This window comes from Panthera onca, chromosome B1, assembly GCF_046562875.1.
Source record: "Panthera onca isolate mPanOnc1 chromosome B1, mPanOnc1 haplotype 2, whole genome shotgun sequence".
NCBI classification, from domain to species: Eukaryota; Metazoa; Chordata; class Mammalia; order Carnivora; family Felidae; genus Panthera; species Panthera onca.
The window spans coordinates 679,373-706,098 of NC_138342.1; the positions used below are offsets into that span (position 1 = coordinate 679,373).

At 64.6% G+C, this 26,726-nt stretch overlaps 1 protein-coding gene across 3 annotated transcripts in view; it reads left to right on the plus strand.

Moving 5' to 3' along the window:
• Positions 1 to 511: 511 nt before the first annotated feature.
• UVSSA (UV stimulated scaffold protein A) overlaps positions 512 to 26,726 on the plus strand; it is a 34,521-nt gene continuing 8,306 nt past the window's right edge. The window contains exons 1-13 of one of the 3 annotated variants that reach the window (XM_081795457.1): positions 512 to 675; positions 2,291 to 2,390; positions 3,366 to 3,696; positions 4,253 to 4,373; positions 5,053 to 5,427; positions 6,287 to 6,399; positions 6,533 to 6,661; positions 14,674 to 14,785; positions 20,580 to 20,718; positions 21,110 to 21,235; positions 21,852 to 22,035; positions 22,447 to 22,570; positions 25,370 to 25,544. In XM_081795457.1, the coding sequence (XP_081651583.1) occupies positions 2,293 to 2,390; positions 3,366 to 3,696; positions 4,253 to 4,373; positions 5,053 to 5,427; positions 6,287 to 6,399; positions 6,533 to 6,661; positions 14,674 to 14,785; positions 20,580 to 20,718; positions 21,110 to 21,235; positions 21,852 to 22,035; positions 22,447 to 22,570; positions 25,370 to 25,544 (2,027 nt within the window). In that variant the 5' untranslated portion in view covers positions 512 to 675; positions 2,291 to 2,292. Of the gene's footprint in view, positions 676 to 1,512; positions 1,788 to 2,289; positions 2,391 to 2,901; positions 2,996 to 3,365; positions 3,697 to 4,252; positions 4,374 to 5,052; positions 5,428 to 6,286; positions 6,400 to 6,532; positions 6,662 to 14,673; positions 14,786 to 20,579; positions 20,719 to 21,109; positions 21,236 to 21,851; positions 22,036 to 22,446; positions 22,571 to 25,369; positions 25,545 to 26,726 lie in introns of those variants that run through there. The other 2 variants (XM_081795458.1, XM_081795459.1) reach the window with 2 other exon arrangements.

Consider the following 26,726-nt stretch of genomic DNA (forward strand, 5'->3'; position numbering starts at 1 on the left):
CCGGGGACCGCCCCTTTCCACGCCGCCGACCCCCCACCTCAGCACCAGGAAAAGCCCCGGCCGGACCCCGGCCCCGGGGGACCCCCCGCCCCTCGACCCCTCTGGGCAGCACGTGGGAAGCGGGGGCGGGGGGGGGGTAGTCTCCGGCGCCCCCGGGAGAAACGTGCACCGGCTCCCACCCGGGCCATCCCGTCGCGATGGCAAGGACTGGTTATCGCAAACCCCTAGGCTACCGCGGCATGGAGACCGAGCTCGCACCCCTCGGGCCCGCTCCGCGTCGCCCTGGCAGCCGGGCACACGGCCCCTTTAAGGACTTGCTGCGCCCGCCCGCTTCCTTTTTCTCTCTCTCCTAAGCCGTCCCGACCTGCCGGGAGCGCGCCTGCGTCACCGCGCAGGCCTCGGCCCCTCCCTGGCGCTCGCGCCTCCAGGGTCAGGGAGAGCCATTGGCTGCCGAGCTCGGGGGCACGTGACAGGAGGCGGGTTGGGCCTCCGCCGGAAGGGGCGGGCTAAGGTGACTGGTCCGCTGGCGCTGTAGGTGCGGTCGTCGCGGCGCTGACCTTCGTCCCCGCGCCGCCTGTGCCAGGGCGAGCCAATGACTGTGGTGATCTGCGGCACGTGACAGGGGCGGGTTCTCCGCCGGAAGGGGAGGAGCGAGGCGAGCGGCCTGGTTTCGCGGTACGTGTCGCGGTCGTCGCAATGCCGGCGAGGGGCTGCGGCCCAGCCGGGGTTCGGAGGGCAGGCCCATTTCCCCCCCGCCACAGACCTCCACGCCCCGCCGGGCGTTTTCCCTCCTTCTCCCCGGGACATGCCCTTCCACCCCGGGACTCCCCGTCCCCCTGCTTTCTTCCCGGGACACCGTCCTCTCCTCTTTCTCTTCTTCCTCCCTGGGACGCCCTTCCCTCTCCCTCCTCCCCTGGACCTCCTCCGGCCTCCCCGTCTGCGTCCTCCCCCGCCTCCCCGCCCCGCCCGCCTTCTCCCTGGGACACCGTCCTTTCCTCTTTCTCTCCTTCTTCTCTGGGACGCCCTTCCCAACCCGTCCTCGTGATGCCATCTCCTCCTTCTCTCCCCTCCCTCCTCCTCCCGGGGACACCATTCCCTCCTCCCCGCACACCGTCCTCTTCTCTTCCTCCCTCCCAGGGTCGCCCTTTTCTCCTCCCCGCACACCAATCCCTCCTCTTCCCCTTCCTTCTCCACGGACACCCTTCCCTCCTCTTCCTCGTCGGGATGGGGATGCCATGCCTTCCTCCTCCCCGCACACCATTTCCTCCTCCTCTTCCCCTCCCCTGGAACACCTTCCCGTGGTCCTCCTCCTCCCTGGGACTCCATTCCCCCCCCGCCCCCCCTTTTCCTTCCAGGACATTCCCTCTTCCTCCCTGAACACTGCTCTCTTCTGGGATGCCCCCTCTTCTGTCCTTGGCTGTGGTGCGCTGGGCTTAGAAACACTGGCAAAGTCCCCCCGGAGGGATCCATGATCAGTGGGAGGTGCTGGGAGGGCGCTCAGGTGAGCGACTCCTTGCTCCTGCCAAGTGTGCATTGAGTGGAGTCAGTGTCCCTGACAAACGTTACTTTTCGAGAGCTCCTCCTGGCTCCCTGTACACCTGCTGGCCTCCCCCCTCTGAATTAAACAGCCTGGGGCAAGCCTGGCATCCTTGCTGCCCCCAGTCTCTGTCCACGCTTAGTGGCTGCCTTCCCCAGGCCTTCCTCCTCCCAGCCCGCATTCTCCCCTCACCCCCACCCTTCCCTCTTCTTTGTGCACACCTGCTAGGTGCTTAGTATTGGAGTGCTAGGTAGGTGCACCTCTGCTGGCTTGCTCCTAGCCATTAGGCTGGCCCCTGAGTGGGTTACCGAAGTCTGTAGCGAGAGGCTGCCTCGTGGCTTGGGAGTGAATAGTTGGAAAGGGAAAAAACGCCTGTCACGTTTGGGAAAAGCTAATCTAAATTTTATTTGCACGGTTATGTTCTGTCGCTAACACGTGTTGCTGAGCATCCATCGCTGAGCTCTGATCTGTGTGACTGTAGAGCTCCAGAATTAGTATTTTGTTGTTGCGCTTTTCCTAATTTACCATCGAAGAGGTCTCGTTGGCCGTGCCCGGAATATCACCTCGAATTGTTACGTTTCAGTATCGAGGCCATGTACCAGAGGCAAGGGCGTGGGGAGCCCAGCCTTGCAGCCCCCCCCCCCCCCCCCCCGGAATGCCCAGGAACCGGTGGAGCCCAGTAAACGTTTAATGACCTAGAGAACCGTGAAGTGCTAGGGGGTCATTTCTCGCCTCTCCCGTACCTATTTCTAGACATGGATCAAACACTTTCAAAGTTGGTAGAAGAGCTCACGACTTCAGGAGAACCCCAACCGAGTCCTGAGAAAATGAAGGAACTGAAGAAAATTTGCAAGTATGTCTTTAGGCTCAGGATGTCGTGCCGATCGATTGCTGGCTCCTGCAGCCTGTGACACCCGGGGGATCGTGGGGCTTCCCCTGGGTCGGTCAGGCCTTCCGCCACCCGCGCGTCTCAGCCCTTCCCTGCCCCCCACCATCACCTCTCCGGAGGCTGTGTCCCCAGGACCCTGCAGCGTCCAGGTCTGGCAGGCGGTCACTTTGTGGGGCAGCGGCCCCAGGGTGGGGGAGTGCGGCACGAACGCTTTCTAAAGACTGCCGGTTGGGATCCGCTGAGAGCTTAAGTCAAAACTCGCCCATCGTCCTTATCTTGTATTTACAAAACGGGAAAGTTGAAGTGGCTTTAAGTAGCGAAGTCTTTGCACGTTGACAGGATTTTCGGCTCAGGTCTCGCTGTACGTCCCACAAAACTCCAAAACGGCAGTGGGTTTTTCTGCAGGGGAACTAACTGGGAAGAGCGACAGGAGGGCGGGCCCCAGAAGCCCCGTGACCTTTCCCTTTTGTTCCAGTCACGTGGCTGCACCTGCAGGGGAGGCTGGGGGCGGTGGTGTCCCCTGGAGATGTCAGCTCGGACTTTGTGTAACGGGCCAGGTGGTGAATACGGTAGGCTCTGCGGCCCATAAAGTCTCTGCCGTGACCACTCAGCTGTGGGCGGTAGCGGCGAATGAGGTGAAGGTGCGGCCGCGGTCGTGTCCCAGTAAAACTTTATGGGCACTGACGCTGGATCTTGTGATTTTCACATGTCATCAAGTATTATTCTTTTGATTTGTTTCAGCCGTTAAGTAGCGTAAAAACCGTTCTTGGCTCGTGGGGCCCGCAGAAACAGGCAGAGGCCCGAGGCAGCATCCGTCCGCCCTGCTGTGGACGGAGGGGGGGGGGGGGGTCGGGAGAGGGTGTGTCCCCACGCAGAGCACTTAGCGAAGCGTCCCCGGGGAGTGGGCGCCCGGCAGGCCAGCACGGCTGCTCTCCCCAGGTCTTCGGAGGAGCAGCTCCGCCGCGCCTACCACCTGCTCATGGCCCAGCTGAGCCGAGAGCACGCCGAGGTCCGCCTCTCCGCCTTCCAGGTCATAGATCAGCTCTTCGCCCGGTCTCATCAGTTCCGGGTGCTGGTCGTCTCCGACTTCCAGGAGTTTCTGGAGCTCACGCTGGGCACCGACCACGAGCAGCCCCTGCCGCCCCCCAGGGAGGCGGCCCAGAGGCTGAGGCAGGCGGCCGCCAGGGCTGTCCAAGGATGGAACGGGAAGTACGGCGCGGCCTACAAGAAGCTCGCCTTGGGCTACCACTTCCTGAGACACAGCAAACAGGTGGGGCGGCCTGCCTGGCGTCTCCTGCCGGCCAGCGTGGTGGAGGGGCTCCCGGGAGGGGACGGCAGCTCTAAGAGGGGGACGTGTGGACGGAGCGGAGCCTCCGGTCCTGACTTCCACAGGAAGCGGAAACGAGGGAAACGGGTCGGCTTCTCGGACGCGGCCCTGTTCTGTGGCCCCGAGCTTGAGTCCCGCCTGGGTCTGCTGTGGGCTCTGGCGGTCCTGGCTGCGTGAAACCCGCCCTCCTCCCCGGCAGCTCCCGCCTCGGCCAGCGCCGCTGGCCAGTCCCCCTGCAGCCTGAACGTGCTGCTGCTCGTCCGGGGCCCCGGGGGCCATGCTGCTTTCCCACGTGGCATGTGCTTCGCCGGAAGTGCTGCTGGCCCTGATCCCGTCGGGGGCCAGTCGTTGCTGATGAGCGCTGAAGTGCTGAGACACGGGGCCCCAGGGGCACGGAGGGTCGTGTGCCGGTGCCGACACGCCTCCTTCTGGGCTTCTGTCTGACTTACTGTGTTTTCCACGTGTCTCGTGTAGTCCAGCCTAACCTCTAATTCCTCAGGTGGATTTTGAGGACGTGAGCGCTCGGACCCTGGCAGAAAGAAAGCGGGAGGAGGAGAAGCAGAAACGCTTGGACAGAATCTACAGGGAGAGGTGTGAGCGGGCCGTCAGGGACATGGAGGGTGAGTTCTCCCCACCCCGTGGGGCTGCAGGTGGGTAGACCGCCGGCCTGACCTTGGCGGCAGCCCCCGGCCCCTCCCCAGGAAGCTCCGGGTGGGCCCGCCTCTCCTGCGCCCCCTGGTGGTGTTGTCTGAGAACGATGCTCCCCATAAAGGTCCCTTAGGTGGGGCAGGGGACAGCTCTTGCTGGCACCCCTACTTCTGAAACCTGACCCTTTTCTGTGCAGCTGGCCCTTTCCACGAGGGGCAGCCAGGGTGAGAGGAGCTCGAGAGGAAGGCCCCAGCTGGAGGCACTTCTGGGCCCCAAGGCAGGTGCTGGCTGGAGTGCCGTCCGGCTGGAGGGCTGGGAAGGGTGTGCGTCCCCACGGCTCTCAGCTGGCCGCTCTCTTCCGGAAGTTCCGCCCACGGTGGTCTACCCCGCTTGGTACTCACGGGGCGCCCGTGAGCCTCCCAGAAGTCCAGGCGTGAGGGTGTTACTGAGGACGTCACGGGGCGGGTGGTGGGGTGCCGCACAGTCGGGTGGTTTCTAAGAGACGACAGAGCCTCCGTACGCCCAGGGCTGGCCTCTGTCTGGGGCAGGAAGGAGGGGCGGGTGGCCCTCCCTCTGACCCTGGGCTCTGCCTGAGGGGAGGTGCTGCTGCTTGTCATCGCGACCCAACAGGCAGTTCCCGCATCTTTGCAGAAACGTCTGAGGAGATCCGGTGCTGCCTCACGGAGGTGGAGAGCTGCTTCAGGCTGCTGGTGCCGCTGGACTTGGCCGAGAGCCCGGGAGCCGCCTTGCCCACCGTGGCCTTCGGTGCGTCTGAAGGGGGCGCCCCTTGCCTGGCTGGTGCCGTGAGGCCTGGGGACGAGGAGCCCTGTTGCAGCAAGAGCCTGCTCGCCTGTGCCCGCCTTCCGTCTCCCCCTCCCTGGACCGCAGGGGACTCAGGGGAGGAGGACGAGGACGACGAGGATGACGAGGACCGGCATGAGGACAGCGACGGTGACGAGGAAGGGTTTGTGCGGCGCCACGGACTGGGCTCCCACAAGTACACGCTAGACGTGGAGCTCTCCTCAGGTAACCACCGGCTCCCTTGGGCTGGCCGTGGGCCCTAGGGGTGCTGGCAAGAGCTCAGACTTCTCGGGACGTGGCAGGGCCGGTCCTCCAAGGTTGGGGTCCCGGGTGACTTGAGGCTCTGGGTCCCACGCTCCACCCGGGGTGCTCCTCGAGAGGGGCTGATGCGGCGGCAAGGGCGGGGCTGCTGCCACAAGTGGCCTGGAGCCCTGCGGGAGGCTGTGGGGCCTGGTCCCGGGCCCGTCGGGATCAGAGGGTGGCTGTCCGCCCTGGTCTGGAGGAAACGTGTTTGCAGAGCGGCTTCTCGCCACGTTGGCGACGACACAGGTGTGCTGCACGGGACCCGCTGTGGCCTGGCCCCCTGTGCGGAGTGCTGGGTGGGTTGAGAGCCCCTCGGGGGTGTTTACAGAGGAAGGGCAGTCAGGGCACGGAGCTGTGTGAACACCCCACACGCCCAGGCATCTTGAGCCCCACCAGCCCCAAGGAGCTGCCTGCTGTCTGGCCGGGCCTGGGGGAGCACGAGGAGGGTACCCGGCCGCAGAAGGGCTAGGGGGCAGGACACGGAGGGAGGACCCTGGGGCCGAGCTGAGGCTGGGGCCTCCGTCCTGAGAGCTGTCAGGGGAGGGGCTTCAGGGCCGCCACGGGCAGGGCGCATGGGCTGGGGCGCGTGTGTCTATGAGGACACCGGGCCGGGCGTTGGGGTCGGGCTGAAATGATTTCCGCCAAAATCTTAAAGTAGTGAACGTCTTTCTGTGGCATCAGGCGTGGGGTCCTGGGCGACGCACAGAAGTGCGGGTGGTCCCTCCGTGGTGCTGGGTGACCTGCCCTGCTTCCTCCGGTGACCCCGTGTGCTTTGATCCAGACGGCCTGAGGGTGCGCGAGGACGAGGACAACCACGCCGTCATCCAGTCTGCCCGGGACGCGCTCAAGCTTATCCGAAACAAGTTCCTGCCGGCCGTGCGCTCCTGGGTACAGGTGAGGCCCGTCTCCACCGCGCACACGTGCTCAGGTGCAGGCCAGGGTCAGGGTTGACCTGCAGCGGCTGACCCCCGGGGTGGAAGGGGAGGGCGCCCTGGCCTGCCCCAGTGATGTGCCTCCTTGTCGGCAGCTGTTCACCCGCGCGGGGATTCGTGGCAGGCACTTGGAAGCCGCCATCAACCTGAAGGCGGAACTGGAAACTGCCCTGAGGAGATCTGGGGAGCTGGACATCGGACCTGAGGAGGGGCGCAGGGGGGAGGTGAGTGCTGCCCGCGGGCTGGGGCAGAGGCGACAACAAGGAGATCTCCTCTTTGGCCTGTGCTCGGTTATCTGAGCGGGAATGACTGGGGCTCAGAGATGTTCTGGTTCTCGCCTCATCGGGTGCTCAGTTCCCGAAATGGAAACTTTGGTTTGGAAGGTCAGAGGGCGCAGCTGAGGCCCCCTGGCCGCTGGAGGGCTGGGACGGGGTCTGGGGCAGGAGGGCGTGGCAGGCGAGCTCGGGGAACAGTCAGAAGGTTCTGGTCGGGAGGGAGGTCCCAGGGCCCCGGAAGAAGAGGAGGAGGAGGCCAAGGGCTGAGCTGAGACCTAGGCCAGCCCTGCTGTCCCCTGAACCTCCCCGAGCGCCCCAGCGGAGCCTCCCGTGAGCTGGTAACAACCTTCCAGGCTTCGGGGTCTCATCCTGTCGCCTGCGTCGTAGCCAAGAACACACAGAGTTAGGATGCCTGCGGCAAATAGAAAATCAGGACTTTTGCTCCAGGCTTGTGCAGAGGGCGGTGTCCCTGGTAGTGCCCCACGGAGGAGCTCCCTGGCCACAGGGCAGGCTGCACGTGCGGCTGGTGCCTAATTTGGGGAGGGTGGTCGAGGCCGGGTGTGGCTGGTCGTGGCGCCTCACAGATACTGTGTGGTTTGGGCGGGGGAAGCTGGTGCTCTTGAGCGCCGTGTCCCCAGGCAGCAGGGACAGGCCCGCACTTGGTGATGGTGCCCGAGTGAGGGCCGCCAGCCCCTGAGACAGCAGGCATCATGCAGCAACCCTGAGCCTTAAAGACCGTGACTTCCGGGCCCCCCTCCGGTGGGTCTGGGCCAGGACCTGGGACTTAACATCCGAGAGGGATTTGAGAGCCGTGTCCTCTGCGGGTGTCCTCAGAGACTGGCCGCGGGCCAGCAGGGAGAGGCAGCCGTAGCCAGACCACGGTGGGGCGAGCACAGCACCGCTATCTCAGAACCGAGAAGGCAGGCCCCAGAGTGTCCTTCTCCGCCGGGTGCCGGGACCCTGAACCTGGGCTCCAGCCTGGGAGCCGGACACCAGCTTCACCTGCAACCCCAGGACCCCGGAGGGAGGAGGGCGGGGCTGCGCTCCAGGGAGACACAGCTGTTGCTGGAGGAAGCTCTAGGGTGGGAAGAATGGCGTTGCCGGGCTGGGAACAGCCAAGTCCAGAGCCACCGAGACCTAGGACAGACAGTGGCCGACACCCCCGGTCTCAGCACCTAGTGACCTTGCCCCCTCCAGGGCCACTAGACGCCCTCCAGGCCGCCGCCCTTCGTGTGGGAGGGGCCCGGGAGGGGGGTGACTGCGCAGCGGCCCCCAGGGACCGGCAGAGGGCGATCTTGCCTTTCTCCCGCAAGGCCTCAAGAGGGTGAGGAAAGTTCCTGACCTGGCGCTGAGATCCCAGCCCGGCTTCTGTGGGTACAGCATTCCACGGAGGACCCTGCTCGGGTGTGTGCCCTGAGTAAGAAGTTAGTTTTGTGAAAAAAGATACTCTTCTTGCAACGAAAGAAGGTGGTTTTATGTTGTCGGGAAGGAGGTGATGTGGTCAGCTCGTTCCCACACGTGCAGAGGGATTTCTTTTTGAACGTGAGGTGACCCGGGGTCACGGTGCCAGAGCGCAGGCTGGCCTGAGAGCAGGGAGGGGTGCGGGGGCCGTGGGGCTTCCCCGCGTGCCCCCTTCGCGGTGCTCTGGGGCCCGCCTCTTTCCTGCCGGAGGCCCAGCTGGGCTGGCTCCCCGCTTTCCCTGTAGCAGGTGCCCTCGCCCGCCCTCGGGGGCAGCGGAGCCTGGCGGGGCGGGCAGAGCCACCCAGGTGCCTGAAACTGGCAGGCACCACCCTCGCCTCGAGGCTCTAGGGCCCCCAGGGGAGGAGAGGCCGGCTGCTCCGTCCGCGCGGCTGCTGCAGCCCCGCCTCCTGGGGGCCCACGGGGCTCAAATCTGAGGGCAGGCTGCGGACAGCAGCCAGGACGGGTCCTTTCTCCAGCAGAGGCCCCAGGCCGGTGGAGACTGAAGGGCTCAGGCTCCCCGTGTGGAAGGAGCCCTGCCCTGGGTGCCCTGTGGGTGCTGGGCTGGGGCTGTGCCCCCTCCCCCCACCCGCGATCCAGTCAGAGCCTTGATGGTTCCCTCGCTCAGGCAGGACTCACACCCTCGCTGATGTAGCCCCCCCATCCCGGGCACTGTCCCCAGGCAATCCGAGGGAGTGTCTGGTGGGGGCAGGTACGCCGCTTGTGGCCCAGCAGGTTGGGGGATGGGAGGCCCTCAGTCAGAGGCGCCGGCTTCCGTTCTGAAGGCTGGGGGGCCGGCGAGGTGGGGGACCCGCCGGAGGAGGGGCTGTGGGTGTCCTCCGAACAGGACACTGTTCCTCCGGCGGGGGGACAGCAGGGCGCCGAGGCTCAGGATGGCCCCGGAGGGTGGAGCTGAGTGTGGGAAGGTGACTTCGGAGGCAAGGGAGCTTCACCGCCTCTGTCAGCCGGAAGGACACTTGGCAGACGCTTCTCCACGAACTGATGTCAAAAAGGCACCGCTCCGGGAATCCTCGGGGATGGTCGTCCGCGCCGGCTGGTGGGCCGTGGCGCCCGGAGGCTGAAGCGCTCGGGGCTGGGGGGGGTGGGGGCTGAGTGGCAGCGCCCCGCTCAGGTGAGCGCCGCTTCCCGGAGTAGCCGCGGCCGTATCTGCACATCTGCTCCCGCAGCGGCGCCGGCCTCCGGGGAATTAGGAGCCAGGCGCGCTCCGCCCGGTCCCAAGTAAAACGTCTGAGACTTTGAGTCACTGGCCTGGGCCGTCCCCCACGTCCCCCACTCAGCCGGGGCTCGCCCTGGCGACCGCCTGCACAGTGGCCGAGCCGGGGACGCCGATTCGGTGACAGGGATCTGAGTGTCTCCGAACTAACGACCGGTGTGTGGGAGGCCAGGATGGACGCTAGAGCGAGCGAGCGAGCGAGCCGGCCAGGAGCCTGTGACTGCGGAAGCCCGACCGGGAAGCCCGGCGGAGGTTCTGCATGTCAGAAGCCATCCTCCGGTTGTTTTTTGTGTTGCTGTTGGTTCTACAGACTGTTTTCCTTTTGACGTAGTTCCACCTTTAATACGTGTAAGTGTTTGTTCTATAGAGCGTATCTCCGTCCTGCGGGAAGCAGGCCGGGGATAAATCCTGAACGGATCAATGTGGAGCGTCGTCGGGTAGATTTAGTCTCCGGCTCTGCTGTCGTAGGAGAGGTGTAATAATCCGTGGCTGCTACATTTGTTAAACTGATAAAAATCCTTTATAAACTTTTAAATTGCCTGCGGTTTAATTATGTGGCCGAGATCACCAATTATTCTGTTGTGTAATTAACAAAATATTAATTTCCCACCAACCGATATGTCTGAAAAAATGAATTTCAAGCACCCGTTTATACAGACTATCCGCGGTATGGTTTTTAAGAATGCCTGGGTTATGTTTTCTCACCGCTCACCAGTGGCAGCCACATGGTCTGAGCGGCGGGCGCATCGTCACTCGTTCTAAAAGCAGATGGGGCCCCGTGGCTCTGTGCCAGCGTCCCCAGCAGACCTGTCTGAGGGAGGAGGCCCCTCGGCCTGGGGCTCCTGCTGCTCTGGTGTCGGATAGGTTTTCTCTGCTGCTGGAGGCACGTGAGTGCTGGCTTCCTGTAGGTGAAAAGGACAGAGCAGGGAACCCAGGGAATGAAATGTTGAACGAGTCAGGCACCCCAGGGAGGCAGGGAAACTAAATCAGCTGGCGGTGGGGACCTTGTGCTCGGCAGGGCCGGTAAACAGCCTTCCTGGTGACGCGGTCCCCTCCATCACGCTGAAGGCCGAGCCACCGCAGCAAGGGGCTGCAGGCCGGGGGAGGGATCTGGACGCCTCCTGCCTTTCTCACGAGGACTGGAGCTCCCGCTCAAGCGCCCCCCTGCTCAGGGCCAGCCGTCTCCTGGGGGCCCTGGGGCCCAGCCCCGCGGTGCCTGGCCCCTCCTGTGTGTCTACACCGCACACCCCTTCCTCCGGAACACCTTCAGGTACCAGCCCTTGAGTCCCCGAGCACGCTCTGAGGTAGATGATGGTACCGCCCCATTTCACAGATGAGAAGACGGAGTCTGGGGGGAGTTGCGTGAGCCTCGGCCTTTGAGGGTGCCGGCCGCCTGCCGTTTTGCCTGCGAAGTTTGGGCTGAGGGAGGAGGGCGCGCGCTGAAGGTTCTCCTCTTCCCGTGTGGACACGGCTCCTTCGGGCGGTGGGAACTGCCCGGTCTAACCAGCAAGCTGCACCCTCCGCCAGATGTGCTGTCAGGTAGCCCAGGGGAGCGCATCTCGCGGCCTGCTGAGTCCAGCGGCGAGCCCCAGCGTGGCGGCCGAGGGGAGGGTGCCCACGTGGACCGTGGCACAGACCCGAGTTACCCACCCGGGTCTCCTGGTGACCCTGCAGGGCCTCGCGCCCCAGCCTCGCCCTGGCAGCGGGCCTGCCCGTGTCCTGTGGACCCGCGGCGCGGTTTCTTGCACTGCCAGCAGGCTGGACGCAGGGCTGGATCAGACCAGACGGGGGGGCGGGCCCGTGGCCGTCCTAGAACCCGGTGACGCACTTCACCAGCTCTGCTCTCGCTGAGCGGGGACCGTGCGCTCTGCGGCCCGAGTGGTGTCGCCGAGGGTCCCTGTGTCCTCACTCTTGCCCTGGCCAGTCCCACGCCCCGCTGTCCTCTGCCCTGTGAGCGTGCGTCCCCAGCAGCTGGAGATGTGCATGAGATATTGGCCTGGCTGGGCAATTTGCACGGCCTTCCAGGGAGGGCATTAGCATATAAATAGCAGATGCGATGACGGCCATCACAGCTGAGCACGTTTAATTTTTAGTTTATAAGATAGAATGGGGTTTTAAATGCATGGCCATCAAGCCGCCGAAAGACAAATGCAGGTTGGAGCTCACTTGTCTGACGAGGCCTTACATCATTTTTTTTTTAAAAAGGGAAACAGACACACATAAAACTGAACAAAAGTGATTTCTTGGGTGAAAAGTAATTGAGATTGCGCACCAAGTTAATTAGATCGTACAAAATTTATTTAACGGTCCCAGCTGCATCTCGGGCGCGCGTTTGGCGGGCAGACCCGCTCCCGGAGCCAGGTCGCTCGTTCTGTTCCTCCTCAAATAATCAGTAACCCCGATACCCCCACTGCTGTAAGCTGATTGCGTTGTATATTTTAGCCGTTTTATTGCTTGTTTAATTACGATCCCAGAGGCTCATTTTTCTAAATCCTTTTAACTGTGGGTGCGAATCCATTTGTATAAGACCCGCGGAAGGCCCGAGGCCCTCCTCTGCGCCTCCCCGTGGCTGCGGACAGGCTGTGCCCGGGAGGTGTCTATCCCCCATCCCTCGTCCCTCGGGTCTGGCCTTTCCCCAAAAGGGCGACGCGGTGTGGGAGGGGGCGTCCCAGGGGCCGCAGGGCTCTGTCCACCTGCCCAGGGGTTCTCCGTTAGGGAAGGTGGGGGGGACGCGGGGGCTGGTTTCTCGAGAGTGTTCGTGGGGTTTATTGCGACAGGGAAACTCAGCTTCTGGCAAACACAGAACAGCTTATGAGCCCACTCGGTTTTGAGGACCACCCACTTTCAACTGGATGCCTCCTTACAGGACGATCCCAGCGGGCTCCCCTCCTCTGCCTCCTGCTCCCAGTGCCTCCCCTTGCCTCATCCAGTGCTGGTTTCTTACCAGCCTGTGACCTTTGACTTTGAGGGGAAGTCCTGTCCCGGGACTGGCTCCCATGGGCTCCTGCCTGCCGGCCTCAGTTACCCCAAGCCGTGCTGTTTCGCCAGCGTCTCGTGGAGAGGGTTTTCTGGCCTGCCTGGTGGCGGTGCTCCTGCTCTCTGAACAGGCGTTTGTGTGAGGCCCCTGGGCAGGTCACACAGGTGTCACAGCCGCAGTGACTGTCCTGGATGTGGCGCCCCCTCCACCTCTGGACACCAGATGTCACTGCCCTTTGCTGATGTGCTCAGGGCCCGACATCCAGGGTCACTCTGAGCTCCAGGGGGTTCAGACAGCCGAGCGAACACCGCGAATCAAAAGGAAGTGGAAGCTTTCAAGCGTGGCTTCGATATTGGCGGCAAAGTCCGTGTCTGACTCTGCGTCGCTGTGGTTTGAGTGGGCCACCCGCCACCAGCGGACCGGAGGTGAGCACCCTGCGGTCGAGTCAGCCGCGTTCTTCCGGGGGACCTGGCTGCACAGACCCAGGGGGCGGCGTTCTGGAGGTGGTGTGTGTGCTGCCTGGTGCGACCTGATCAGTGCTAATTTAAGAACAAAGAGCAGCTCAGGGCTCCGTGTTTCTTCACAGGAATAAACAATTTTAGTTGGGGAGAAAGAGGGCATAATTCCTAATAGTTAGCTAAGCAGCCGAATATTTTTTAAGAAATGAAAATTTAATAAAAGCCCCTGGTGAAATTCAAGGGTGTGAACAATAAGCATAATATTTTATGAAAATGACCCCGTATTTAAAACCCAGCACTATATGTTATGCATTGTAGCACCCAGTGCACATCTACCTTTTAGAAAATTAAAACACATAAATTCTGTTTAGTGTTTGATACGCACTGCACTAGCCGAGAACCGTAATGCCCTAAAACCTTGGGCTGCTTTCCACCTTTCATAAATTCCTGGGTAGATTCTATACAAAAATAATTTTCAGGTCCGCGGCTCATTGTTATTCAAACGTGATTGATCGTCGTCATTTGCCCAGCTCGGGAGTTAAGTGCCCCTGTCATTTCCAAAGAGCATAATTGGGACGTTTCACAGGTCAGTGGTGGAGACAGGCTTCCCTTTTGATCAGTGTTAGACTGATAACAAAAATTACAGTTTCCAGTGATTAATGTCTCCCGTGCTTCCCAGATGCACAGCCGTGGGTTGTACCTAAACAAAGTGCATTTGCATCTGATTATGCCTCTCCGGGCGGGCGGTGGCTCCTGCATGGGCGTCCCGGGCCCTCAGGTACGGCCGGGTCACCGGGTCGCTGCTGGGGCCGCCACCAGGCCCAGCTGTGCGGGCAGGCGGGCGCTGCCGGCGTCTGTGACTTGGCCGGGCCTGGTGTGGGGCCAGCCCGAGGCCTCCTGTCCCCTGGGTCACTCAGGCTCTCCGTCCCCTGCTCAGGCCTCCGCTGTGCCTCTGAGGTGTGCTATTGAGAGAGGTTTTGGTGGTGCAGGCGTGTGTCACAGGGCCGTTCTTCCAAGGCTGCTGCTTTGTACCTTCAGAGGCCTGGCAGTCTGCATTCGCGCGACGGGGGCCTCCGTTCTGGAAGTCTCCTCCACTTGGTCTGAAATCGGCTGCGGCCGTGGTGCAGAGTAGGCCGGGCTCCTGCTGGGATCCTCTCCCTCGCGTCCTGTCCTAGGGCCACAGGGGTCACTGAGAAGGGGGGCGAGGAGGGGGCTGCACAGGACCAGCCTCAGAAGCCCGATTCCTGGGTGTGCGGCAGCCTCCGCCTCTGCTCTGCCACGGACTGGGTGCTGCAGAGGGTCCCGGTGCCCCAGGAGCGAAGCAGGCCCTCCGGGCGGGCTAGGGAGCAGGTGGCCCCGCCCAAAGGGAATGGGCTCTTCGGTGGCTCTGTCATGAGTGACTCTTAAGGGCAGGTTATTCCAGCAGCACAGGCACACCACTGTCCCCGGGGGGCCTGGCTTGAGCTGGACGCCACCCTCAGCTCGGCCCGGAACCGGGGGCATCTTGCCTCTCGCTGGGGGAGACGTGTCTCACGGGGCCCTGGGAGCACGTCTGTTCCGTGAGACCTTGAAGCCGGGTTTCTTGCATGAGTTTCAAAGGGAACGAGATAGTGGGGCAGGTTTACGTGTGGCTGGACGTGGACCCCAGGTGGCTGGCCGGTGGAGGAGCCACGGGGCTGGCCTGAGCTGAGGCGCAGGGCCTGGAGGCCATCTTTGGTGTTTGGTGCTGCCTCGAGCCCGTCGCCGAAACCCAGCCCGGAGCGAGGTCTCCCCCGGCAGGATCGGGAGCCTCCGGGCCTCTGGGCTGTTCTCACACACAGGTGTGTTTCCACAGACGGGCCCAGCGGTCAGGGACGAGGACGAGGACGAGGACGACGACTTCATAGAGGTCCCAGAGAAGGAGGGCTATGAGGCTTGCGTCCCCGAGCACCTGCAGCCCGAGTGTGGTGAGTGCGGCCGGCGGTGGGGTGGCAGGAGCCAAGGATGCTGGGCCTCGGGCATGACCTCTCGTCTGGGGTCTGGGGCCCCCTGAGCAGGGGAGCCAGCCCTGGTGTGCGCCCTGCCTGGTGACGCTGCAGATCTGTCACCAAAAATCACACCATCTTCCCCCTTGTGCCCAGGGCCCCTCTCCCAGGCCGGCCCTGTGCTGGGCTCCTGCCGTCCCCGAGTCGGGCAGGTGCCACCGCCCCTTCTGGGGGCACAGTCAGGCCGGCTCCGCACGAGGGGCAGCCCTGCTGGGGACACACGAATCCGGGGTGGGGGGGGGGGCGGCTCCCACGTCCAGGGGCTCGATTCCCGCTTGCGGCAGGGGCACCGGGCGACAGAGACTGCTGCCTCCTCCCTGGTCCCCGGGCCCCGCGTGGCGGAGCGCCCTTCCCTCCTTCCTGACTGTGGAGCCGCGGACGGTGGCGGCACGTCAGGCCCAGGACACCTGTTTGCCGTGGGGCAGAGCAAGGTTGCTCCTGGGCAGTGTCGCCCTGTGGTTTCCTTGCCAGCGGCCCAGGGTGGTGGCGCACGGGGCCGACCCCTCACGTCCAGAGGAGCCAAATAACCGCAAAACAGGTGGATGTCTGCCCGAGGCTGTGAGGCAAAGCGCAGGTGTGTGAAGAGTGTGGGTGGTTGGCAGCCGCTCAGGGGTGGTGCTGTGGCCCGTTAGGGGCCTCACGACCCGAGCAGCACAGCCAGACCCGACGCCTGCCGTCTGCCAGCCAGGTGACCTCTCCCCAGGCGCCGGCCTGCACATGCGTCCCGCTCTCTGCTCTGGCCGTGCTGACCTTCCGTTCGTGGCTTTTTGGGCCCCCCCCACCGACCACTGGGGGGCCCTCCTGCCCTTTGGTCTTGTGTGTTCTTCTGCCGTCCCTGGGTTCTGCTGTCCTCCCACCGGAGCGGGGGCTCCCCGTGGCCAAAGGCCTCACCCGTGGCCAGGCCAGAGCCCAGCAGAGGCCCGGCCGCACTGGAGGCCGCTCGTGCCCGGGCTGGGACGGTGGGCGGTAGCGACGGGACCCCCGGGGAACGCCCCCCCCCCCCCCCCCCAAGTCCGGTCACTTCTCCGGGCCTCTGCAGCCCATGCCCGAGCGCCTCCTGGGGCGTGCCCGCCACCCTGTTCTTGCTTCCCATGCCTGGGCAGGGTGCCCGGCAGTGGTCGGGCCGCGAGCCCCTTGGCCCTGCCTCTGGGGCCTGGGAGCCCACGCTGACCCTCGGCTCGTCCTCCGCTGAGCTCTTAGTGCCGCAGCTGCTTGTCCTGGGCCCTCTGCAGTCTCGCTTTGAGGGCCCTGAGCCCTTCCCGCAGGAGGGAGAGCTTCCCTCTGGCCTGTGGCTTGTGCTTGGTGGACGGTTGTGAGGAGAGCAGTGACCACAGCCGTGGCCCGTGGATCTGCCTTACCACCGAGGGGCTGGCACGTGGTCTGGCCTTGGCAGCCTCCGGCGGGGGTGGGGGAGCTCCCGCCACTCCCACTGGCCGGGTGGTGAGCCTCCCTGTTATCCTGCTAATCAAGAGTGGCAGAGGGGGGGACTGGGTGTCACGGTGCCGCTCACAGGACACTCGATGGGATCCTGCCCTGCCGCTGTGTGACAAGAAAGCCCCGGCCCCACCGGCAAGAGCAGTTGAGCACCGAGCCCAGCTGAGTCCTGCTCCCGGGTTCCCCAGGTGACCACAGAGGGCGAGCGCACCTCCAGGGGTTCTGTCCGCTCGTCTCCCCGGCCGAGGCCCCGGCAAGACAGATCAGCTGTTCCCACTGAAGTATTTCTGGCCCAGAAAAACCCACAGGCCTACAGCGTGCCCCGTCCCTCCGCTGAGCCCCGGAGCGTTTGCCCTGCAGGAGGAGCAGGTTAGCAGAATGCCGCCTCCTGTCACCTGCACCTGACACCCGCTTCCTCGTGAGGCCCGCGGGGCCCGTGTTGGGAGAGACCCCGCCGGTCTTGCCGCCACTGGCTCACCCCTTTTCTGTGGAAGGCTCACGACATGCTGTCTGTGACCCGGAAGGGAATGCTAATGGCCGACGCGGGTCAGGGCCCGGTGCTGTCCGTCCACCTGTGTTTGCTAAACTGAGTCCCTTCCCGGACAGGTGGGCTGCCGAGGGCCTGGCCGGCGATGGAGCAGGGGCCCCGGGGACGAGGCCAGCCCCATACAGCCCAGCTGGGGCGGGGGGGGGGGGGGGGGGGGCGCGGGCACAGGGTCCCAGGGGCGGTGAGAGTCCCAGTGAGCTTGGGGCTGGGGCGGGGGCGCTCGTGACCTGGGATCGGCTGCCAAGACGGCTGTGCGCCCGGGCGACCCCGCCCTCAAGCACGCGGCGAGCCCTTGCGGGCCTCCAGGGCCCTGGGGGTTTCCAGACAGAAGTGTGCCAGGGCGCGGCAGTTCATAACGCTGCTTTATATTCCGTCACTGTTTTTTCAATTAAACGCAGGCGAACCCTGCAGTAGATTCGTCTAAATCCACACGGCTGAGGACGCTGGCGCTCTTTCTTTCTCAGTCCTCTCTCTGAATTTTCACCAAGGGGCTTTTATCTTCCCCTTAATCCTACCATTTCTGTCAGGACATAATCTCTTTCTCAAATTTACATTTTAATTACAAGGCCAGCTGAACCAGGTAAAATCAATAGTGTCAAGCTCGGCGGCCTAACTCCGCGCGAAGCCGCAGCCTCTCCATTTCCTGCTATCGATTCATCTCTCCCGCCCTGTCTGCCTTCGCGCTCCAGGCAAATGGGTGCCACTTGGTCAATTTAAACAAAAACGGGGATTTGGGCGTTTTTCTGACGCTTTCTGAAGGCGACCGTGGGAGTACCTTTGAGCCACGCTCCCGCTCCCGTACTCGAGTCGCACGCCCCTGGGACGGGCGGGTGCAGCTGGCGGGGCGGGGCGGCCGCGGCCTCGCTCTCCTGGCAGATGCGCGCTCCCGGGCCTGAGGAATGCCGTCTGCTTTTTGGGGTTTTCCTTTGAAAGTGTGTCAGCAAGATTGATTTTCTACAACGACGTGAAAGTGGTAGTGTTTTTTTTCGTGCCCTGAGTATTTACTCTGCCTTAACACGCTTACCCATCTTTTTAATGGTTTAAAACAACAAATCAATGAAAAATATATTTCATTCTTGTAACTCTTAGGAATTCTCGTATCGATCCTTGGGCTGTGATTGTATCCATCTAAATGCCACAGTGCCCACTTACCGGTCTTGCCCACCGCCACCCCCCTGCACCAGGCGTGCGCGTGTGTTGCGGGCACGCTCGCCGGGCCACCGCGACGGGCCCTGCGGCGGTTAGCGGTCCACCTCGTCCACGTCCCGAGTGGGGGCGCTGGGGGGGTTTGGGGAGCTGGAGCTAGGGTGTCGTGGTGATGAGGGAGCCTGCTTGGGGTCCCCAGCCTCGGGGGACCCAGCACGCCCGAACGGCTCTGTCCTTTGCTCTCAGCCACGGGAGCCTGAGAAAGGGCAGCGGGCGGGCTCGCTGGTCTTCTGGAGCGAGCGCGGGCAGATGTTTCCCGCGAAGGGCCTGCGGCCTCCGGGGGCCCCCGAGAAACCAGCCGTGCAACGGCCAAAGCCGTCTGCCGCCGCCCACCAAGCTGCAGAGGGCGGGCAGCCGCCTCCGGGCCGAGTCCGTCGGATCCTGCCGCAGAGAGCCCGAGGCCACCTGAGGCGGGCGCGGCCCCTCCTGGTGGTGCTGCGAGGCCCTTCCTGGCGCCCTCCCCAGGGGCCCTGGCTCCCTAGCAGAGTGGCTGGGCTGAGTCGGTAGTCGTGAGTTCGTGGGGGAGGGGGCGGTGCGGAGTGGAGTGTTCAGTGGGACTGTCTACACCACCAGTCTGTGCGCTCGGGAAGTGCGCACGCCTGCGCGCTAAATACCTCGCGTCCGTGTCCGTTTCTGACGTCTGGGGTCTCCACTGCCCGTTGCTCTGCACCCTCTGACCGCTCCGTGGCCCCGGGACGTGGTCTGGGGACGCTGCTCCTGTCCGGGGCCCGTGTGCCCGGAAGGGCCCCTGGGATACAGCGTCCCGCCGGCCCGCCGCGTGGGCCCTTTTGGTCTGCCCTGCGAGGGTCCGCAGAGCCCCCGTGCCGACTGTCAGCGGTCCGCGCTCCTTGCCGCCTGCAGAGTGAGTCCTCCCTCACGTCCTCGTTCCCGCTTTCTGCTGACCGGTGGTTTTAGGTGGGTCTGGTGTAGACAGCAGGTCACTCCGTGTTTTAAGGCCGATCGGTCTGCCTCTCGGCTGATGGTGATCCGTTTAGCGAGTTGTTACCACTTTGCTGCCTGTGCCCAGTTTCTGTTTTCTTTCTTCCACCTTTTATGCGGTAGGATGACGTGTCTTCTGGTTTTGGAAGTATTCGTTAAATGTTAGTGAAATGGTAAGGATGTTAATTTTTCTGAGGGCCGTTTTGAAAGATTCATCCTCTGTCCCATGCACTGCCCTCGTCACCACGCTCGAACGTCTGTCCTGGGCCTTGGTCTGCTGGCCAGCCCCGTGGTCCCCTGACTTTTACAGAGCCAGTCACATCCCCCCCCCCCCCCCCCCACTCTCTCCTGGCCGATTGGCTGCTGCTTCCGGAGTGTTTTCAAGGCAGACCTTCCTGTGTGCTCCCCCCCACCCCCACCCTGCCAAGGGGTCTTGGTGGGAGGCTGCCCCTCAGGCTGGCTGCAAAAGCTAATAGGAGAAAACGCTGGAAGTGTGATTGGCTTTTCCTTCAGTCTCCTGAGGCCTCGCCCCTGCCTGCTCGCTGTCACGTCACAGGGAGCGTGGGTCTTCGAGTAGGTCTTTCCGAGCACCCGCCTCTTCTGTTCAGAAGCTTTGTGGGTCTCCTGCAGTCCCTGTAACTCTAACAGCTGGGTTTCCCCCACTCTCTCCTTCCTGACACCCGGCAGGCCCTTCCGATCTTTCCCACGTTTTCCAGCAAAATAGCGCTGCCTCCTTCTCGGGTCTCTCACCCTCCAGTTGTCTTTCTGTCCTCCTGGGTCCAGGAGCGAGGGTGCTGGTGTCCGTGCGTCTGCTCTCCCCACCTGGGAGAGCCCCCCCCCCCCCCCCCCCGCCACCCCGGCTTCATGCCCGCGTGCCGCCTGGGGGTGCCCGCCGCTCACGTGTGCCCCTCCAAGTCCCGAGCTCCTCGGCCCCGGAGGACTGTGCAGCCTGCTCGACCTCTCGTCCTCTGCCTGGGACACATCACTCAGCTCGTTTCCTTCCTTTGCTGGCAGCTCACGGTCCTCACGGTGTGAGCCATGCTCGGCCCGCGGGCCCTCAGCCCCTTGGCGGGGAGAGTGCTCAGTCCAGGCCCCTGGCTCCCACAGCGAGTTAGGGGGGGTGCGATGTGCTTGGGGTGGAGCGCCCCTGGTGTCCGAATCCACACTCCGCCCCGTGCGCCCTGGGGCGCCGGCCCGCACGGCGACTGGGAAGGGTGGCCTCTGCACCCAGCGGAGAGGGGCAGCAGGGGTCAAGGCAGGGCTCGGTAGCGTTGAGGAATCTCTCACCCTGCCCTGGGGACTTGGGGGATCTGGGGATGGATGCCGGCCCGCAGAGGTCGGTGGCCTATTAGCCTCTCTTCTGCCCGCGTCCCGTTGAGGTGTCGGGAGACCCCAGCGCGGCGGCCTCATCCTGCTGGCGGCAGACCAGGCTGTCTGTGGAACGTGGCCGAGGGTTTGGCAGTTGGAGGGTTTGGCACTAACACGTGCGGTCACTAGCGTGTTGTCACCGTGAGATGGGGGCGTGGTGGCCCCAGGGGTCTGTCCGGGGTCGTGGGAAGGGTGGTGGGGAACAACACCTCTCTGTTCCAGGGCTGGAGAGGGACCCGGCGGCACGGGGCTCACAGGCCCGGAAGAGCATGAGGAGGGATGAGGAGGCGCAGGACCCCACCTGTGCTGCCGCCCAGCTGCATGCGCTGCACGGACGCTTGCCCCCGCCCCCGAGCCCCAGGTGACCCCCGGGTGCCCCGCCTCTCCCCAGAGCGCGGGCCGTTGTCCTCGAGCTGTTGAGGCCCCTTTGGCCCCTGGGAGGCGGTCCCCGGCGTGCGCCCGGGCCAGGGGTCATGAGGTGTACAGGGGCTCGCGGAGGGCCGTACCATAGCCACCTTGTGGCCGTGGGGCGCTCAGCTCCCTGCACAGCTCCCCGGGGACGGCTGGGGCCCGATGCTGGGCTTCCCGCAGGCCCAGGTGTCCGCCCGGGAGCCCGGGCCCGAGTGTGCTGACGTGGGGGCCCGTGTCTGTGCCCGGGGGGGGGGGGGTGGAGGACACGAGGGAGAGGCGGGTGGCTGTGGCCGGCTCCAGGCGTGCACCGTCGGTGTGTCCTGTTCTCGGGGCCTCTCCAGGGCACCTGTGGGACCAGAGGAGGCTGGGAAGCTGGCCGCAGAGAGGGCCCGGGCGCCTGTCGTGCCCTTTGGGGTGGATCTGTGCTACTGGGGCCAGGAGCAGCCGCCGGCCGGGAAGATCTTCAAGTGAGTGAGTGTGTGTGTGTCGGGCACCCACCCCACCGCCCTCGCCCGGCCGCAACGCTCGCTCCCTTGCCCCGCAGTCCCTGTGGATGCCAGGAGGGCGTGGGGACGCCCACCACATGGCACGGGTGTGTGGCGGCCGTGGAACCGTGTGCAGTGCGCGTCTGCACTCTGAGGTGCCCTGTCGCTCGTCGTGCTGCGTGGTCTGGCATCACCCCGGGAACGAAGGATGGGCTGCCGGGCCCTTTGTGACCCCTCGCGCTCCTTCAGTGCTTCTGCACCCCAGCCCCTTGTCACGGCCACCCCACCCACCCCCCCACGGGCCAGGCCTGGGGTTCTGCCAGGAATTTCTGGGAAGCTGCCCCCTGGCCGTGCTGGCCTTCACTTTCCATCTGGGGGCTGCCGACGGGAAGGGGCACGATTTCCATCTGCGTGTTCCCCGGGCTAGTCCCACTCCTGCCGGGCCGGGATCGCCCCTGAGGTCTCTGCTCTGCCTCAGGGCTGCTGGCCTTCAGCTTGTGGCACCTGTGGTCGGGTCCCAGGGTCTCTGCGGCGTGCCCTCGCCAGCCGGGCCGTCCGACGGCCTCCCTGCGGCAGCGCTGAGAGTCTGGTGTTGCAGGTGTCCCTCTGAGCACCGCTTCTGGAAGCCCAGTGAATCGCACGTGGAAGTGGACAACGCCAACGTCTCAGAGATGCTCCGGAGCCGCTACATCACCTTCGCGGGGAAGTTTGAGCCCGTGCGGCACCGCTGCCGCGCCCCGAGGCCCGACGGCCGGCTCTGCGAGCGCCAGGACCGGCTGAAGGCGAGGCGGGGGCCGAGGCCGGGAGGGGCGGGGCAGGGCGGGGGGGCGGGGGAGGGGGTGCAGTGCCCGGCTCCAGCCTCCCACTGCCGCGCTGGCCGCTGCCGCCCCAGGGAGGGCTTGCCTGTGGCTGTCACGCGTCGCTCAGGTGGGGACTTGTGCCGGGGTTGGGAGCTGGGGCGCTCCGCACTTTTTCCGGCGCCCTCGCTTGCTTAACACCGCACCTCCTGAGCCCGGTCCATACGGAACACGCCGGGCGGGCGGCGGGTGCCGGACTGCCGTGGGCCCCAGCCTCCCCCCTCCCTCGGCCCACCCGCCTTCACAGACGTACCCCAAGAGCCCCTCCTTTTCGGGGTGTGCGAAGGAAGGGGCATTCCTGTCCCGCCATCCGAACTGCTCTGTTCTCTGCCACAGTGTCCTTTCCACGGGAAGATCGTCCCGAGAGATGACGCGGGGCGGCCCCTCCGCCCGGAGGACAGGGCCTGGGAGCAGAGGCGGCTGCAGCAGCAGCAGCAGCAGCAGCAGGCAGGGCGCCCGGGTAGGTCTGGGGGCTGCGTGGGGACGGCCGGGACCCTCCCCATGGGGTCTTTGTGGCCACCTGCCACCAGCGTGGTCCCGGCTCACGGCGGCGCAACTGGGACACAGCGGGGTGGTGCTTTCGCACAGCTGCCACCTGGAGACGTGGATGTGCTCACGGCCGGAGAAGGCCGCGTTGTTGGCTGGTCGGTTGTTTGGCTTCTGGGCTCTGAATCAGTTTTTTTGTTTTGTTTTTTTAAAATATTTTTTAACGTTTATTTATTTTTGAGACAATGCGAGAGAGAGTGCAGGCAGTGGAGGGGCAGACAGAGGGAGACACAGAATCCGAAGCAGGCTCCAGGCTCCGAGCCGTCAGCCCAGAGCCGGACGCGGGGCTCGAACTCACGAACCGTGAGATGGTGACCTGAGCCGAAGTCGGGCGCTTGACCGACTGAGCCACCCAGGCGCCCCTGAATCAGTTTTAAGGAGGTGAAGAAATGGAGGCAAGAAGAGTTAATTGGCTGAAGCCCGGGCTCCAGGGAGGAGAGCAGTTTGCTTCCCGCCAGGCAGACGCACTTGCCCACGTCCCCTTGCCCACGTGTCCCCCGTGCGGACCTTGTGCCCCCTGCCACCCCGCACGACCGGCTCTCTCTCTGCATCGGGGCGAGCTGCGGGCACGTGCAGGTGCGTGCGTCTGTGCCCGTCTGGGCAGGAGCGAGTGGGTCCCGGGCGGGTCCTGAGGCCTCAGGCCTCGGGAGGCTAGGTCTCCACAGAGGCCGTCTCAGGGTCCCGTCCCGTAGGCTAGATTCAGACAGGACGGTGGACTTGAGCCACGTAGGCACCGTTTTCAGGACAACCCAGGGAACTTGTCTCATCCCAGTACGGGTGTCCATGCCCTGTGCTGGGCACGTGCCATGTGCTGGCTGCCTCCCGGCTTCCCAGGACCCCTGAGGAGCAGGGCCAGGGGGCATCACCAGAAGTGGCCGTCACGGGGCAGCGCACGGGCACACTCCCCAGGCCCCTGATCTGTCTCCGTGTCTCCGTGGTTTGTCCAGCCCGGGCCAGTGTCTGGAGGCCCCGGGACTGCCTGGGGCTCTCGCTCACCTGAGAAAGCCCTGTCGCAGACCCAGAGCCCCGACGAAGGGAAGGCGGCCGCGTGCGTGGGGGGCAGCGCTGGCCTGCACGTGAGGGTCCCAGTCAGGCTGTGTTTGTCGTCATTAGTGGGGTTTCTCCCTTTGACAGATGTTAGATTTCAGGCTGACACCCGGGGCAGTGGATGGCGGCGGGGAGGGGCCCCTGACCTGCTAATCCGCAGGGTGAGGCCTTCCCTGGTGGCTCACACTCAGGAGCAAATTAAGTGCCTATTTTTTGTGTCAGCCCCGAAGAGCGGGTGGTTCTCCAGCCCTCGGCGACTTGTTAACAACAGGTATCGGGGCTGCGGCCGCGGGCCGGCGCTGGCCAGTCAGATGTGAAATAGCATCTCTTTACTAACTACAGTATCGATCCCCGCCTCCCTCGCACGCGGGGCAATTTTCTTTTCCCTGGCGCTAACCTTGGTGACAATGCGCGCCGAGCTCCAGGGCCCGTCAGCGCACAGGAAGGCCGCGCGGCCCCGGCTTCTATTGATTTTCTTCAAAGGCTTTTAAATTGGTCCTTCATTTTACTGAGATGCTCATTCCATCTCCACCGGGCGCCGGCATTTTCTGTTGTGTTTAAACAATTGCTCCATTCACCGGGCTCCTAAACTGTGGCGCCTTCTTATTACGGGAGATAAACTGTTTAGACACTTTTCCTTAATCTCGGATTAATCGTTCCTGGGCCTGAATTGTGCGGCCCTGTATTCCTTCACTTCAAAAAATCAACTTGGGGAGGCCTGGCCATCTGTCTGTCTGGGGCGCACAGCCCAGCCCTCTGACCCTGGGCCCTGGGGTTCCCGTCGGCTCTGTGGGCAGGGCGTCCGGCACCCTCCTGCGGGCCAGGGTCGGCGGCCACAGGTCTGGGCACAGGAGGGACATCGTGCCGTCCCGCTCCTGCCCGGGATGGCCTTCCTGGGACGGCCAGCATGGGCAGAGCAGCCCCCACTGGGACCGGGAAGCCGAGAGTGAGGTGGGCGGTAGCCGGGCCTTTGGAAGCCGAGGCCGGGAGCCCCCACCATCGGACAGCAAAAGCTCCCCTCGGTTCTGGCAGGTGAGCGCGCCGACCTGGCCTCGGTGCAGCTCGGGGCTGGTGAGGCTGGGCTCTGGGACCGGGTGACGCGTGTTTCCCCTCGGAGCGCTGTCCCCCACCTCATTGTGTGGCTGGGCCGTGCCAGAAGGCACGTGGCAGGAAACTCAGAGCTGTCTGGGTGAACTGACCCCCGTGTTGCTGAAGCCCGCGTCCGGTTCTTTTTGGACCGATAAGAAAGAAGGCTGTGCCCGCGCTGACCCCTTGGCTGTGGCCACCGCTGCCGCACGCCCCCACCAGCCAGCAGACGGGCCTGGCAGCCATATTTGGGGGCCTGGCGGGGCACAGTCCAGCTGGAGGCTGGGAAGCAGCCTGCAGATGGCACTGTCCCCCAGCCACCAGCCTCAGCTGCCTTCCTGCCTGAGGGGTCAGTGGATGCACCCGGAGAGGCTGCTGGGTCCTGTCCCAGCCCCCTCCTGGCCTCTGTGGGCACAGGGGCCTGCGGGGCACAGGACGGTGGCGGGGGGAGGGTCTGCCTTGCCCCCCGCCCCGCTATCCCCAGCCGAGCCGGCCCCTACAGCAGGGAGGGATCGGGACTTGAGTAGGGACGCTCTGGTTAGTGTCGGGAGTTCTCCTAAATCTCGAGGCCTCTTTGCAGAGTGGCAGGACCCCGAGTTTATGAGAGACGTGGAGGCCGCCACGGGAGTAGACCTTGGCTCGTCTGGGTCCAGCGGGAGAGGCAGAGGAAAGAGGAGGAGACGCTGTGGCCTCACCGACCTGAAGCAGCAGGCCGACACTGCCCGTGCGCGCATCGCGAAGAAGGTGTTTGCTAAGTAAGAGCTTCTGGCGGCTTCCTTGCCCCCACCCCCTGCGTCTGGGGGTGCCGGAGGGGGGTGACTGGACTCCAAGACACTGGCAAGCCTGGGGCCCCGACTCCGCTCTACCACGCGTTTCTCCCGCTGACCACCACGCCCCTGGGTGGGACAGGTGCTCCTAGCCAGCAGGGGCAGGGCCTGGAGCCGGTCACCCCGAGGGTCACCGGTCAGCCGTTCCCCTAGGGGTGGGGCTTCGCGGACCGGCCGGCCAGCACATCCTCATTTCCCAGTGAGGGGCTGAGGCCTCAGCGGGGGCTGCTGGCACAGAGCCGGCCCTGTGTCTCCTTGCCCAGCTGACCTAGAAGGGCCGGGCGCTGGCCGGGCTGGGCTCTCTCGAGGTCAGTGCCCGGGGACGTCCACCTAGTGACCGTGGGCAGGGGAGTCGCTCCCAAGGCCGGTGGGACCTGCCACGCAGGTCTCCGCCCCAGCACTTGGCCGGTGCCACGGGGAAGCGGGTCAGGGCCTCGAGCCAGCGCTGTCATTGCCTGCTCGCCACTGTGGCTCGCCAGAGCCACCGTGCTTATACAGGTGCCGCCAGAAGGAATTGGGGGGCTTGTTCAGGAAGCCTGTGAGGCCGTCACTTCCTGGGTCAGACTTAGGCACAGGTCTTAACAGGCACCTCAGACCGTGCCTGCGGGGCAGCCTCCTCCAGTAGACCCTGGAGGGCATTTGGCTCAGTGTCCTGGGCAAGGGAGGCCCTTCTTGCTCTCCTGGCCAGCGTCGCCGTGTACTTGGCCTGAGGGGACGGGAGCACGGCTTCCTCGGCGCCCTCACGGAGCCCCGAGGGGCAGGGGGGGTGCAGCACCTCCTCACTGCTGGCGCGTCGTAGGAGTCGGCGTCCTGAGGAGGGCTTGGCCCCCAGCCTCCGGGCACGAAGCTGGCTTCTGGTGGATCAGCCGCGGGTAAAGGGCACCCTGGGTGCTGATGCCCAGAGGAGTGCCGGCCAAGGGGCCTCTGCGCCCGGCACCCTCCCACCACGCTCAGAAGAGCCTTCGGGCTGGCTCCTTGCAGCAGCTTGGTGGCCTAGGGCTCGTCTTGCTGGAGGGCCGGGGTGGCAGCGCCCCTGGGGCCGCGCCCAAAAGTCACGTGGGCACCGGGCACAGGCCCTCGGCCTCACAGCAGCCGGGCTGGGCAGCGAGA